Genomic DNA, 16,810 nt, shown 5'->3' with positions numbered 1-16,810 from the left:
ATGAGACATCAATTATTCACTTTAGATTCATTGAGATTTTAAATAATATTTTAACCTTTGAATACATTAGTCAATAAATGTATGATTGATTATATTTAAATCAAAACTGACCCTTTTTGTTTCGTTTTAACACATTCTTGGACTTACTGTGAACGATTCATCAGTGCCCGATATTCAAAAGAAATGCAAAATGCAATAACTTGCAAATGGAGTCATTTTCTCTGTTTATTGTTGGTGGATACATTCATATTTATGATAAGAAAGAAAACTTTTACCAACTTTAACTCAAGCCTCCAAAATGCCGAGAATACAGATTTGGACGTCAACGTACATAGAAGTATCCATTATCCAATATCTATTAATTGTATGGTTCTTCCAAAATGTCATTTTCTGTCATAATTCACTCACCCTCATGTTGTTCCAAACCCATACTTACTGTCCTCCGTGGAACATAAAAGGAGATGTTAGGCATAATGGCAGCTTCAATAACCATTCACTTTCATTGTATGGAAAAAAAATGCAATGAAAGTAAATGGTGACTGAGATGAACATTCTGCCTAATATCTCCTTTTGTGTTCTGTGTGTGTTTGGAACGACACAAGGATGAATGCATGACAATAGAAGATCCATTTTTGGATGCACTATCCCTTTATAAAACAAACAAAAACAGAAAGGTAACAGATAAGAAGGCTCTAGATAACTGATGACACATGAATTTATCAAAGGACTGCAGTGGAATAACAAATAAAAAGATATTTTATTTTTACATTTAACTGCAGTCCATAATAAAACTGGTGATATTCCCAAAGCACATGGTTGTTTAAACATAACAATTACCTTTCCTTTAAAATAGTTAGATTACACGACGTTCCAGTGGTTCTGAATCACACCTCCCTATCCGTTGTTTTCCCAGTATTAAAAAAAGAAAGACATCCAGACCTTCACCCCATACATTTGCATTGAATACCAATGAGAACAACGCCAGCGTGACTGCAAGACTTCCATGCCCTCTTACCGAGAACTCGAATGGGATTCAAGAAGAATCGTTTGGTCAGTTTTGGGTGGAAATGCCGAATCTCACCGATGCCGACTGAGAAATGGAATGCATATTTTCATCTGAAATCTGAGAGAGATTAGAGGCCCTAATTAATGGATCCTAGACCACTGCTGACAATAGCATACCGTTCTTGTCATACACATTCTGCAATATGTGTGTTGGAGGCCAAAAGTGACAAAAGCAAAAGGCCAAACACAAATGTCTGTGGGTTTCTCATGCCCTACTGTTGGTTTAAACTAAGTATTTTTGTACATTGTTTTCTATTAAAAGGTAGCACTGTTTCATCCTTGTTTAGTGGTTCAACTTTTCTCAACCACCCTCACTGATTTCCAGTATTTGTTTCCAGTGTTGCAGCAAATCCAGTTTGTTGTCAGAAGGGATCTAAGAGAGAAAGACAGAAATCATTAGAAAAAGACACGAACAAAAAGTATCGTGGTATTTCCTTGGGATTTTGGACATGGTGCCATGGCAATACTATAATTTGTTTTGGACATGGTACCATAGTAATGCCATGATTTGGGGGGACATGGCACCATAGTAATGCCATGATTTGGGGGGACATGGTACCATAGTAATGCCATGATTTGGGGGGACATGGCACCATAGTAATGCCATGATTTGGGGGACATGGTACCATAGTAATGCCATGATTTGGGGGACATGGTACCATAGTAATGCCATGATTTGGGGGACATGGCACCATAGTAATGCCATGATTTGGGGGATATGGTACCATAGTAATGCCATGATTAGGACGGACATGGCACCATAGTAATGCCATGATTTGGGGGACATGGTACCATAGTAATGCCATGATTTGGGGGACATGGCACCATAGTAATGCCATGATTTGGGGGATATGGTACCATAGTAATGCCATGATTTGGGGGATATGGTACCATAGTAATGCCATGATTAGGACGGACATGGCACCATAGTAATGTCATGAGTTGGGGGCATATGGTACCATAGTAATGCCATGATTTGGGGGGACATGGTACCATAGTAATGCCATGAGTTGGGGGATATGGTACCATAGTAATGCCATGATTTGGGGGACATGGCACCATAGTAATGCCATGATTTGGGGGATATGGTACCATAGTAATGCCATGATTAGGACGGACTTGGCACCATAGTAATGCCATGATTTGGGGGACATGGTACCATAGTAATGCCATGATTTGGGGGGACATGGTACCATAGTAATGCCATGATTAGGACGGACATGGCACCATAGTAATGTCATGAGTTGGGGGCATATGGTACCATAGTAATGCCATGATTTGGGGGGACATGGTACCATAGTAATGCCATGATTTGGGGGACATGGCACCATAGTAATGTCATGAGTTGGGGGCATATGGTACCATAGTAATGCCATGATTTGGGGGGACATGGTACCATAGTAATGCCATGAGTTGGGGGATATGGTACCATAGTAATGCCATGATTTGGGGGGACATGGCACCATAGTAATGCCATGATTTGGGGGGATATGGTACCATAGTAATGCCATGATTAGGACGGACTTGGCACCATAGTAATGCCATGATTTGGGGGGACATGGTACCATAGTAATGCCATGATTTGGGGGGGACATGGTACCATAGTAATGCCATGATTAGGACGGACATGGCACCATAGTAATGTCATGAGTTGGGGGCATATGGTACCATAGTAATGCCATGATTTGGGGGGGACATGGTACCATAGTAATGCCATGAGTTGGGGGCATATGGTACCATAGTAATGCCATGATTTGGGGGGACATGGCACCATAGTAATGCCATGATTTGGGGGGATATGGTACCATAGTAATGCCATGATTAGGACGGACTTGGCACCATAGTAATGCCATGATTTGGGGGGACATGGTACCATAGTAATGCCATGATTTGGGGGGGACATGGTACCATAGTAATGCCATGATTAGGACGGACATGGCACCATAGTAATGTCATGAGTTGGGGGCATATGGTACCATAGTAATGCCATGATTTGGGGGGGACATGGTACCATAGTAATGCCATGAGTTGGGGGCATATGGTACCATAGTAATGCCATGATTTGGGGGGACATGGTACCATATTAATGCCATGATTTGGGGGGACATGGTACCATAGTAATGCCATGATTTGGGGGGACATGGTACCATAGTAATGCCATGATTTGGGGGGACATGGTACCATAGTAATGCCATGATTTGGGGGGACATGGTACCATAGTAATGCCATGATTTGGGGGGACATGGTACCATATTAATGCCATGATTTGGGGGGACATGGTACCATAGTAATGCCATGATTTGGGGGGACATGGTACCATATTAATGCCATGATTTGGGGGGACATGGTACCATATTAATGCCATGATTTGGGGGGACATGGTACCATATTAATGCCTTGATTTGGGGGGACATGGTTCCATATTAATTCTATTACTATTTACTAATACATATTGATGAATGAGCCTGTGTTTCAAGTTGTGCAATTATATATTCTTTTACTATTTTTACAATATAACACTCTGTCACTAATCGATTGTGAATGGCCAGTAATTCAGTCTCTATGTTTTGTCATATTAAATGTAACTTATTGGAACCTAGAGACAAGTACAATGCTGCAGACTCAAAAAGGTGACATATGAACTTCGACAAGCCTAAAGAGAGAAAACTGGGCATTGATATGGAATAAAGCAAGAACGTCAAATGTGGACATTTATAACCAAGGCAACATTTCACCATTATTTAAAGATCAGAGAGCATCTGTTGTCTCTCTGGTCCTGTGACAGAGCCAAGGATAGGGGCGAGTTATCATAATTGCCTCTTAAAAGAAGCTCCCTTAAAACCCCTCACCACTAAATCGGGAACCCTAAGGGCTGTTTAAACCTTGAGGTTAGACTGGGGCGGCCTATTTTCCAGGGCCTTGTTGTAGGATCCATATTTCATTCACCAGAGCAGGAAGTCCACCCTGGGATTTCTCTTATTCATTAAGTGCAAGGCTATTGTAGCAATCCGCCAATCAAAGCACACTTCTTCTCCTTTGTTACACATAAACTCCAACACCGTCTGTGTTTATTTATTTGAGCGGAGACATGCAGGTATGGGAAACCTGTTCCAAAACCTGGTGAGCTGCCTACTAAGACAGGATTTTAAGGCATCAAAGGCATGCTAATGACATGACGGTTTTTGCAAAATGTAGGCCACATAATGTTGCTGCCTTCTAGAATCTAAGGAAACTTATTTTTAACTTATATTCGAAGGGGCAGTTCAGACTGCAGTGTTAAACGCAGTGCAACAAATGGAACTGAATGTAAGTGTCTCGAGACATGTTTTTGAAAGTTGAAGTTCTTTTAAGCGGCAACTTAAGTATGTTTGTTTGGTACTTGGAGTTACAGCCTATGGCCACATTCACACTAAGTTTCCTAACATCATAATTTTCCAAAGTAGGCGGTAAATAGCTGCCAGTAGACCGTAAGGCGGCTCACTAGATTTTGGACAGAGCTTCTGTTTGGCAGAGAGAGGCTCTTTATGATGTTGGGACTCAAAACACTCACCAAATCACAACCTTCGATCTCGTCCTTATACCTGTTACGCTCCTGACCGCAGTTTTATGATGTTTTCTCTTGTGCAACCCCAGGTACCTCTCCTTTTTGAAGGCCTGGCTACAGATGTTGCAAACGTGCAACGATTCCTTGGCGCCATTGCCTTTTGCACCATCAGGCTTCTTACTGCCGACCTTGGAGGTCTTCTTGCACAATACACCAGGCGTGATTGGAAGCAGGTTCCTGCGTGTGAGATACGGAGAACTGTGGTTGTTGTTGACGTTCACTTCTTCTTGGCGATGTTGGTCTTTCGCCTCATCTTTATTAAGCACAACTTCAGCCGGTTTCTTAATGGCACAGCTCTCCAAGGACTGCGAGATCCTGTTCAGGTAGGCGGACTTCTTCTTGTGCAACTCTGTGAGATGCCGTAGGACGTCTCTCTTGCGTCGCGTCTTGTAGGAGCATAGTGGGCAGCAATAAAACTTGACGTAGAAGTCCTTGCCATTGTCCGTGTGCAGCTCGATGTGCTTCACAAGGTTTTGCTCAGAGCTGAATGTCCTTCTGCAGAGCTTGCAATAGCGCGACTTGAAGTCAAAGCCGATGGAGAATACAGGCTTGAACGGGACCTTATTCTCGCTTGAGGAGCTGGGGCTAGTGTCAGGACTCCCTGCAATGCTACCATTGACATTTTTCTTGCCATTAGAAGTAAGATCAGTGGATTTGGAACTGGAGGTAACAATCTTGTGAACAGTCTGCAGGTGCCTCCGAAGGTAACCTCTACCCCTGTATGTTCTGTTGCAGAGGAGGCACTTGCAGTCTTTAATGTCTGTATCATCTGTTTTGTCCTCAGGGACTTCACTTTCCCGATGTGCCTTGATTTCCACTGTGTTGTCTTCTCCATAGCCCATGTACTCTACCTCTTCATTCTCAGTACAATTTTCCTCTCCAACCTCCTCCATGTTGACCTCCTCCGTGTGTTGTTCCTGGATGTTTGAGTTGTAATGTCCCCAGCTATCTGTACTGGTTTGGTTGGGGCTCTGTGATGGAGGCACGTCTTCCTCTTTGGACAGGTATTGGTACACTGCATTCTGGTTGCTGGCAATGGGCTCCAGTGTCAGTACATATTCCTGTTTATCAGAGCAGGGATAGATGGCTTCCAGCAGATCTTTTATGCCCTTTTTACCATCTTCAGAGTTGTCTATAGAACAAAAAGGAAATACATCCTTGTTTAAGGGAAACTATGGCAGTTTACAAGTTCAGAGTTAAGCCAATAATATAACAAACACATAAAGGTACAGTATCTTAGCATCATGTTCACTCTATGATAGTAACCACGACTTTGCCATCTGAGACAAATTTTGGGGATCGTAAAAGATTTCTCATGATCCCTCTTTGATAATTAGTGTGACATGTTCAGCAACAGCCGATGAATTGTCTGTGCAATAAATCTTAGCCTCTGACAAAGTTCTAGCAAGTTCTGACAACATTTTGCATCGCAGTCGTGCAGAGTGACTGCACCTACAATGGTCCCAGTCAACCCAACCCAATCAGCGCCGTCAATCGGGATGATTTCAGAGACTTGGCTATGATGTGTTTCTAAAGTCTGACAATGTTGGACATCGTGCCTTGGCTTTTACCAAAGATCTCACTGGGTTTGTAATCGTACAGTATGACAAGCGACAATTGTAAAGGACCGTAAGCATAGTGTGACTTATGGCTGTTGTATGTGCAAGAAATGTTGACTAATATTATAAGTGGGCTTCAGGGGACAAATAAAATGATACAAAATTGTAGAACCTTTAAATGGTTAGTTCACCCAAAAATCTATATTTTATCTTGTTTTGTGTTCCATTGAATGAAGAAAGAAAGTCAAATGGGTTTGGAATGACATACGGATTTTTGGGTGAACTTAATTTAAGCTATATATCAGACGGCTATGGCTCAGGTGGTAGAGCGGGTCGGACGCTAATCGCAGGGTTGGCGGTTCGATTCCCAGCCCTCACGATTCCACGTGCCGAAGTGTCCTTGGGCAAGACACTGAACCCAAAGTTGCTCCCAATGGCAGGATAGCACCTTGCATGACAGCTCTGCCGCCATTGGTATAGGAGTGCGAGTGTGAATGGGACACAGTGTAAAGCGCTTTGGTAACCTCTAATGTTAAAAAAGGCGCCATTATAAATGCAGACCATTTACCATAAGCTATGAATGCTTTACCTATTTCTATGAACATCACAAAAACTAAATACATTTCTTGTTCACTCAATACTGGTCTTCAGAGAGCAGTAAGGCAATGTTTCACTCACCATCAGATTCATGCAGTCTGGGTAAACAGTAAATCTCCTTGTGTGTGATCAGGTTGGGAAGGCCACGGAAGAGACTGCGACACAGTTTACATTCAAAGATTGTGTCCACCTCTTTAAGGAGAATGTGTTTTAACTGTGCAGTACCTGCAAAAAACACAAGAGGGTAACACTTATCTTATCGTTCTGTATTTGGTCATGTAATGCCCTTGTGTTTGCATTCTCTAAATTTCCCCCTTTCTTTTTTTACACTCATTCATTCCACTATGATTATAAAGAGGGGAGAGGAACAGAGTAGAGAACGTGAGCAGATGCAGCACCTGTGCGGAAACATTCAACGATCTGTTGGATTCCTGATTTGGAGGTTTGCAGTGGTCTCAATAGCAGAGGAGGATCACCGGGTTCTGTCGAGTTTACTGAAACACAAAACACACAGTTGTGTATTCATCCAGTACAATCCAGTTACAACAAAATTTTAGAAACATTTTAAGAATACAGACAGGCTACACCCTCATAAACATTTGTAAGCAAGTCAGAGTCAGTGCAGTGCTATAGTTTGAGTCTGGATTCTTATTAATTAAAGGTTTTGTTTCAAACGTCCAAATACACAAATTAAACAATTACACACACAAAATCAAAAACAAGTCAAAATCCTCTTAAATTAATACTCCTAAATTCTACCCTTCAAATTAAAATTCCACTTTAATATTTTTTTGTAATAGCTCTTATAAGGGAACTCAATAAAATCATCAGAATATATCACTGGTATACATTCATGGATGGATGGATGGATGGATGGATGGATCAAAAACCAGTTGGATGGATGGATGGATGGATGGCTGGATGAAACCAAAACCAGTTGGATGGATGGATGGATGGATGGAACCAAAACCAGTTGGATGGATGGATGGATGGATGGAACCAAAACCAGTTGGATGGATGGATGGATGGATGGATGGAACCAAAACCAGTTGGATGGAACAAAAACCAGTTGGATGGATGGATGGAACAAAAACCAGTTGGATGGATGGATGGATGGATGGCTGGATGAAACCAAAACCAGTTGGATGGATGGATGGATGGATGGCTGGATGAAACCAAAACCAGTTGGATGGATGGATGGATGGATGGATGGAACCAAAACCAGTTGGATGGATGGATGGATGGATGGATGGAACCAAAACCAGTTGGATGGATGGATGGATGGATGGAACCAAAACCAGTTGGATGGAACAAAAACCAGTTGGATGGATGGATGGATGGATGGATGAAACCAAAACCAGTTGGATGGATGGATGGATGGATGGATGGAACCAAAACCAGTTGGATGGATGGATGGAAGGAACAAAAACCAGTTGGATGGATGGATGGATGGATGGCTGGATGAAACCAAAACCAGTTGGATGGATGGATGGATGGATGGATGGAACCAAAACCAGTTGGATGGATGGATGGATGGAACCAAAACCAGTTGGATGGATGGATGGATGGATGGATGGAACCAAAACCAGTTGGATGGAACAAAAACCAGTTGGATGGATGGATGGAACAAAAACCAGTTGGATGGATGGATGGATGGATGGAACCAAAACCAGTTGGATGGATGGATGGAACCAAAACCAGTTGGATGGATGGATGGATGGAACCAAAACAAGTTGGATGGATGGAACCAAAACAAGTTGGATGGATGGATGGATGGATGGAACCAAAACCAGTTGGATGGATGGAACCAAAACCAGTTGGATGGATGGAACCAAAACCAGTTGGATGGATGGATGGTGGATGGGATGAGATGGATGGGATGGGATGGATTGGATGGGCGGACTGGACGGACGGACGGCTTCCAGTGAAACCCGACAAAGACCATCAGACCAGTCCTTCATAGTGCAGATACTCTGAAGCGTAGCAAAGCAAAAAACTGTCCATTCATCACTTTGATCTAGCAAGTGTGTGTATGTCCAGGCATTGGCAGATTTCCAGCTATTCCTGTAGGAAATTCCCTTACAGAGTCATAAAACACGTCAAATATAAGAAGTCTCAAATGGACCGTTCTAAACTAACCGTCAAGCTCTGTTGACTGATCCAGCCATAAATTCACCAAGATCCTTTAATCAATCTCCAGATCATTTAGTGGCTTTATCCACAGCCAAGCTCATGCCTTGTATTCTTATGACAAGATCGATTCTCCCTGCCTCACGTAAGCAAAGAGCTACTGTCTAAAACGGCATGCTTGCTACCATATAGCAACGATGACAGAATGCACTTTTAAGTGCAGTTTAAGACAATATTTTCTGTAATAAACCCTATAAATTAATGTTTTACATTTGCAAACACCTCTAATAAATGTTCCATAATAGCCCTACAAACTAAAGTGTCATTAATCAAAATCTTCAAATATTGGCATCCAAAAAACAAGCAGAAGATATATTATCAGTGGAAAAAATAAAAAGCCTTTGTCTCATAGCCAGACGTTTGTACAAGTACTAATCCAGACAGTCGCATGCAGATTCCATCAATAATGCAAACTTTAATAAAGTCTCATTTAGATAACACAAGCTGAAGCTCCGAATGTAGATCAATCATATCAGCTACATCCACAATCCAAAACACTGGCATAAGAACTGCAAACTAGACTTCAGATTATCATTTCTGGCTAATGTGTGTGTCTGGGGACGATTATTCAGAGAACTTTGGTCTGTCATAAGTGTTAATAAGAGAAATAAGCAGCATTATAGCAGAACTACTTGCTTCACTTACATTTCAGCCCATTAGATGACTGAAACATCAGGCAAATTAAGGCCATCGACCTATTTTAGGTGTGTGTTTGTGTCAGGTTAGTCTAAATAGACTGTGTGTGTATGTGCTTTCCACAAGCTGTAGGGTGAGGGGCTGGAGCTCAAACTCTCATCTGTAAGGGTCAGAGAATCGTGACCCCTACTGAGTGAGGGACAATAGCAGGCAGTGGAGGAATTCGCTTTAATCCTCTCAGAGCTCCGCCTGGTGGGATGTTTCAGAGAGGACGGACCACTATTGAAATGCATTTTATGTTGTTCGGATTAGAATCGTCCATGTGAGCAGGTCAGACCACATATCAGTGGATATTTCGCGTACAGGACAGTACTGCCGTCACTGATAGGAGTTCCTGTTCTTGCCTAGTCAGACTTTTGTCTGTCCGCATAAACTCAGACACTTTGCAGCCTATTCTGGCTAAGAACTGGCCGTTTTGATCAATTTGATACCCGAATTTCAGAATTGGGGGGAGATGTAAACTTTCAACATGGTGGAGGAAAGGACTTTTTCTGTAGAAAGATATTAAAGATATTAATGAAATAAGTGTCCTGAGATATCTCACCGGTCTCTGTGACAGCTGTACACATCACATTGTAACCAGCAAACAAATATGTGTTCGCCGACCACGGCCATTGCCGCTTTTCCCCTGTCAATCATTCATTTTGCTAGTTCTCATAGTGTTGTATATGAAGCGGATAATTGAGGCTATGATTCATAATTTTTGTCCGTTGAGGACGCGATTGAGCCACTGTTGATTTTGACAACCACAAGAACAAACAATGCTGCTCTTTTGCTCAGTTTTGGTCTAAAAATGATCTTTGGAGGGCGGGTTTTGGAATGAGGGGGCGTGGCTACAGGCCTGTTTGCACCAAAACCGTGACGATTTTGCGAGACGAACGTCTGACGGAAGGTCTATTCACACCAAGTCCTTAAAAATATTAAACTATAAACTATTTCACTCCTGTGCAGTAGGTGGCACTGTTGTGGTGCTGTGTTATACCAGTCTATAATATATATATATTGTGTTTTATTATATATAAAATAATGTGTTGCTACTGTCTGGATGTCTCTTCAAAACGTTGCTACTTGAGAAGCATCCAAAGATGCTATTTTTCTAGAATACGGTGATTAAACTGGGTGAGAACTGACCATTTTAAAATTAAGAGATTAATAAATCAAATGCAACCAGATATGATTAATTTTCTTGACTTTTATAAACCTTCAAAATCCTTAAACGCTAAAAATACACACAAAAGGTGGAAGATTACCTAATGTCTTGCTTGCATGATCAGGCCCAGGAACAACGGCCTCATCTGTGATGTCATCTGTCTGACAAGACTTGTCATTGGCTGGGGTTGTGAGTGCTTCCGACATGGGTTCCTTCATCTCCAAACCACCTCAGATGTGTCTCTGTATGATAAAGAAAACAACAGATTAATATGCTGAAACTCCAAACAATCCAATGTGACCATAACAGACCCAACACAAACACTTTGACACACTCACAAAGATACTATTAACACACAATGATAAAGGCAAAATCAATGTCTGGCCATTCACACCATTCACTGATACTTTCATTCAAATGCAACAGCAATTGACGCTGTATTGTCATGTGATCGTGAGGATAAGAGCTTTTTCAGAGACAGCTCACATTAAAATGCTTAAAGGGACAGTTCATCCAAAAATGAAAAATCTCTCATCATTTACTCACCCTCATGCCCTTCCAGACGTCTATGATTTACTTTCTTCTGCTGAACACAAACAAAGATTTTCAGAAGAATATCTCAGATCAATATTTAAGTCCTTTTTTTACTATAAATTCTCCTCCCTGTCCAGTAGGTGGCGATATGCACGAAGAATGACAATCGGCAAAAACAAAAATGTGAAAGTGGAGATTTATAGTAAAAAAGGACTTAAATATTGATCCGTTTCTCACCCACACATATCATATTACCACTGAAGACATGGATTTTACTACTGGAGTCAAATGCATTACTTTTATGCTGCCTTTATGTGCTTTTTGGAACTTCAAAATTCTGGTCACCATTCACTTGCATTGTTTGGACCTACAGAGTTGATACATTCTTTTAAAAATCACATGTGTGTTCAGCAGAAGAAAGAAAGTCATACACATCTAGAAGGGCATGAGGGTGAGTAAATCATGAGAGGATTTTAATGATCTATCCCTTTAAGTCCAAAGTATACTTCTGATCTGAATGAGCACAATATGCGTGACACAAATTTTGTCATCAGCACATTCTGCGCAGACTGGCCAGTCCTTTTTCCTTGTTTTTAATGCAAAAAGGAGAACAAAAAATAATACCAGAGTTAAGCACAGTAAAACATACAATTATATATTATTTTATACTGTATTTGGTTGTGTTGTGAACTTTTGCAGCGCGTTTCTGTATTTGGTTGTGTTGTGAGTATTTGGAGCACACGTGTGTTGTGAAACTGATGAAGATGTTTTCTTAATTTGTGGGTGTTTTTTTATTTGCATGCGTTTTTTTCTATTTGCATGCGTCTTCTTTAGGTTGCAGCACGTTGAGCTCTGTCGGCCACCGTATAAAATAAATAAAATAAACAAAAAGTTGAGAATGGTGTTCCTGAACCGCTTTAATATTTTATTTACATATAAAACAAAAAGTGTTTTTCACATTTTTTATAAATTGTACACGGTATAATTTAGTTAGTGAGATTTACTGATTTGCCTTTAGACTAATTAAACATGTAAGATTTGCCTCTGCATTCATGCACACAACGGCCCAAAACATATATTGTAAATATAAAGTTTTTTCATGCATAAAGCTACAGCTTTACTATTATAACAGCAGGGTCCAAAAGACTGAGACTACACTGGAAAATCAGGAATTCACATTTAAATTTAGAATCAGATTCTGCACTATTTTTAAGTCACTCATCAAAAACAAAGGCTTTTTACTGGTTTATGCTCTCTTATATCTCTTGTGCTCTCTGCTGCCCATTAGTGGAGTGTTTGGTAGAAAAACAATCAAATATGCCCATATACAAATTTGATAGAGACCACTGATCCACAACCATATTTGCCCCATACAGAAAAGATGAATGAGTTGCTCACATAAACACAATATAAAGTCCCTTAAAGTCCTAAAGCAACACCAGATGGAGTCAAATTTCCAACACAAACTAACAAAGTGCAAGCAAAGACTATCTACACTACAGTTATATATTAAATGTGCTGCTTTGAGAAGTATTTCTGGTTAACACAATTCTGGATCTTTAGCTCTCTCTGGCTGGCAGTCAGATTTTCATAATATGGTTTAATTCAGAGAGGTTATAAAATAAACTTTTGCACAGATACACGATTAAAAATAGGTACAAGAGGAAGCAAAAAAAAAAATCTCTCTGTTACAAAAATAATGTATTATGCAACTAATGAACATGCCCATTTCTAAAAATACATTTTAAATATTTTAATAAATAAAAGACAACATGACATGTAACCACAAACACACAAATATATATATATATTATACAAGAGCCCCAAAATGTAGCATTAGCATGCTCCTTTAAAGCATTATATTATATTTATTCTCTACACTAGCCTATATCTCCTCAAATGATATTCCTAATCAGATGGTCTTTCCTTAACATCCCAACAACATGTAAAAAATAAAAAAATGCATGTAAAAGTAAAAGCATGTTCCCCGCTCCACTTTCATACTGAAGTTCACATTGATTATGCAACTTCACATATTTCTAGTTAAGCGTCAAATGGAATGGTATGACGTCATACAAAGCGTTCTACAACACGCGCCATGATTGCGTCACATCCGCACATTTGCTTCATTCAAATCAGCAGTTTAACTCTTAAAAACACATTTTACAAAGATGTTGACACGTGTGTGGCCAAAAGCGTCCCGTTTTATTAAATCAATGCACAGTTCTTCATACATCCGATCTAAATGTAAGCGCTGTTATCTTTTACATTTAAAAACGTGCGCGCGACGGAAAAAACGCGTGTTTGAGAGACTTTATAAAGACTTTGGAAAACCTCCGGCATGAGCGAAAAGCCGATGGAGACGTGCACTAATGATCTATATACACATAGTCAGCCCCCTAAAATGCATTACAATGTTACATGAACTAAATCAGATGAAAACCCGCACTTTTAAACCCCACAAGAGTTGCAAGAGTTGTAAAAGCGGATTGACACAATTACAAAGCGCACCGTTGAGTTAATCAAACATGCAAAATAACCTTTAAAATCAATAAACACACAAACATGCAGAGTACAACTCAAAAACACAGATGTGCGAGTTGTAAACTGCTGCGCTTTGGCCCTCATTGCGCACAACACTGGAGAGCCTTCCGCCTTGCGCGGTCTCTCCTGACGCACATATGAGAGAAATGACAACAAAACCACACATCATGTTACAAGAAACAGCTACACGAATATAATAAACCACGCGAGGCCAGTGAAATGGCATTTTGAGTCGGAACCGAGTCGACTTTCGATCCACACGCACAACAACAGAACCATGACGCCATTTTCTGCTATACAACCGCGTTCTGGGGAGGAGACGCGACGCTTTTACGCGTTTAAAACGCATGGAGAACGGGTCATTAAAGGTTGTCGGGCGTAAATGCAGATTCTTCTGGATGTTCTTACCGATATAGTGCTCAAATTCCGGGTGAGTCTATGAGCTATTGGGTCGTGTTACGCCTCCGAGCGCATGAATGTGTCTCTCTCTCTCCACCAGCAGCAGCAGTACATGCACATGCACTGCTGTGTAAAGACTGGAGATTTATCAGGGTGGTGCGGTGACCTGGCGGTTAAAGATCTGGACTGCTCGCTGAAGGGTTGTAGGTTCGAGCTCCATAAGGACTGATTCATAAACAGTAACCGTATCCGTAATCAAGACACTTCGGTTGGGCCAGAGGGCAAATAAGTGTACTGTATATCACTTGTGGATATTGAGTACGTAAGTTTGATATCATGATTTAATATGCTAATCATATGACTATCAAATTAAACGCCAATGCAAATGTGAAATGACACATATGACGCCAATTTATAGATTTACTTGAACCCCGACATAAGCTTTTTAAGGGGTCATTCTCACAAACAAAATGCGTTTATTAAATTACATTTTTTGAACCTATTAAAATTAATTACGTTTAAAATAAGCCCATTTTTTACTTTAAAATGTTAAATTATAATTGTGTTGTTTTTTTTTTACACAATTTCCTATAAATATAGATACTATAACTCATATATATACTTATGTAAAATATATAATACTACTTATATTAGCATCAGCATAATATTATTTATGTATGTCGAGTGGTGGTGGTGTAGTGGGCTAAAGCACATAAGTTGTAATCAGAGGGTTGCTGGTTCGATCCCCACAGCCACCACCATTGTGTCCTTGAGTAAGGCACTTAACTCCAGGTTGTTCCGGGGGGGATTGTCCCTGTAATAAGTGCACTACAAGTCGCTTTGGATAAAAGCGCTGCCAAATACATAAATGTAAATGTATACGTTTCCGTCCACAGAACTGCTGCTCACTGGATATTTTGTTTGTTTTTGGCACCATTTGGAGTAAACTCTAAAGACTGTGTGAAAATCCCCGGAGATCAGCAGTTACAGAAATACTCAAAACCAGCCCATCACCAACAATCATGCCACGCTCCATTGAGATAAATAAAATTCCCCATTCTGATGGTTGATGTGAACATTAACTGAAGCTCCTGACCCGTATCTGCATGATTTTATGCACTGCACTGCTGCCCCACAATCGGCTGATTAGATAATCGCATGGATGATTGTTGGTGCCAGATGGGCTGGTTTGAGTATTTCTGGGATTTTCACACACAACAGTCTCTAGAATTTACTCCGAATGCTGCTAAAAACAAAAAACATCCAGTGAGCGGCAGTTCTGTGGATTGAAATGCCTTATTGATGAGAGAGATCAACAGAGAATGGCCCAAACTGATAAAGTCTACAGTAACTCAGATAACCACTCTGTACAATTGTGCTGAGATGAATATAAACTCTGAATACTGTTCTGGGATGCGGGTTGGTGCTGTTTTGGCGGCACAAGAGGGACCTATGATATTAGGCAGGTGGTTTTAATGTTGTGGTGGTATCTGTATTAATGCCACTATATATATATATATATGTCTTTGCCCTAATTAGATGCATTTCATGACTTAAAACATTAAAGTAATAGATTTTATGTTCAATTCAAGATAAGATCAATCTCTGCAATAATGTTGATAATGACAAAAAAAAGGAAGTGGAAGTGAATGGGGCCAACTTTTGGAAAGTAGTTTTGGAAGGCAGAAAAGATTATACTTTTATAAAATAACTTAAATGAATTCTTCTGTTAAAACGTGTGTATTATTTGAGCTGATTTTAAATACTCTCTTTTATGGTCGTGTTGCAGCGTCATTGCAACAGGGTCGCAACATTGGCTATAACTTTACACAGAAAAGGTTAGTAAGTATGACTTTACAATCATGTTAGCACACATGTTGTTTACGTCTTGGGGCTATAATTTTAAAACAGTGAGTGTTTTAATGTTTACAGATTGGCCCCATTGACTTCCATTGAAGTCCTCTTCCAATAAATGTGTGTAGTGATCAACATTATGCCACAAATGCTGTCGATTGAGCTTAACTTGTATTGAACCCGGAATATTCCTTTAATACAGAATGCATAAAGCTAGCAATGCTATTATATACATACATACACTTAAAGTCTCTCCAATGGGTTTATAAGTTGTTTAAATGATCGGAAACTTGGTAAAAACAACATTTTCAGCCAACAATGAACTCCAGAAAACTCTGGGACCTTTAAAACAGTACAACAACCCGTTGAAGTGCTAGTATCACAGTCACGTTATCATTTCTGTCCAAAAGTAAATACAACACTACTCTGAATAATACGGTCTATATACTAATATGTTAATTAGCAATATTCTGGCCTCATGAACTATCAATTAATGTGTGATGTCATTTTGATTACACTACTTTAGTAATACTTTATACTTTAGTTCTTTTGTAAATACCTTTGAATTCCCTTTTTAATGTAAATATAGATAATTGCATGGCTGTAATATTTTAAAAG

At 40.1% G+C, this 16,810-nt stretch overlaps 1 protein-coding gene across 1 annotated transcript; it reads right to left on the bottom strand.

Annotated features, from left to right (window-relative positions):
- Window positions 1–224: 224 nt before the first annotated feature.
- Window positions 225–14,443, bottom strand: znf800b (zinc finger protein 800b). Its single transcript, XM_052118863.1, has 6 exons — window positions 14,348–14,443; window positions 10,962–11,103; window positions 7,224–7,319; window positions 6,907–7,050; window positions 4,616–5,801; window positions 225–1,438 (listed from the first exon to the last, which is right to left on the bottom strand). Coding segments are annotated over exons 2-6 (1,545 nt in total). The 5' UTR covers window positions 11,080–11,103; window positions 14,348–14,443; the 3' UTR covers window positions 225–1,437.
- Window positions 14,444–16,810: the final 2,367 nt, after the last annotated feature.

This window comes from Xyrauchen texanus, chromosome 45 (assembly GCF_025860055.1).
Source record: "Xyrauchen texanus isolate HMW12.3.18 chromosome 45, RBS_HiC_50CHRs, whole genome shotgun sequence".
In the NCBI taxonomy this organism is placed as follows: Eukaryota; Metazoa; Chordata; class Actinopteri; order Cypriniformes; family Catostomidae; genus Xyrauchen; species Xyrauchen texanus.
Note: the sequence above shows the minus strand (reverse complement) of the source record. Positions and strands in the feature narration are given on the sequence as shown.

What these genes read in the sequence shown, in the direction of transcription:
- znf800b (XM_052118863.1), bottom strand. Translation starts at nt 11,079, where the DNA reads ATGAAGGAACCCATGTCGGAAGCACTCACAACCCCAGCCAATGACAAG. An exon ending in TCATGCAAGCAAGACATTAG is followed by an intron (nt 7,320 to 10,961) that starts GTAATCTTCCAC and finishes TTTGTGTTTCAG; the next exon opens with TAAACTCGACAGAACCCGGT. An exon ending in CAGACTGCATGAATCTGATG is followed by an intron (nt 5,802 to 6,906) that starts GTGAGTGAAACA and finishes TTTGTTCTATAG; the next exon opens with ACAACTCTGAAGATGGTAAA.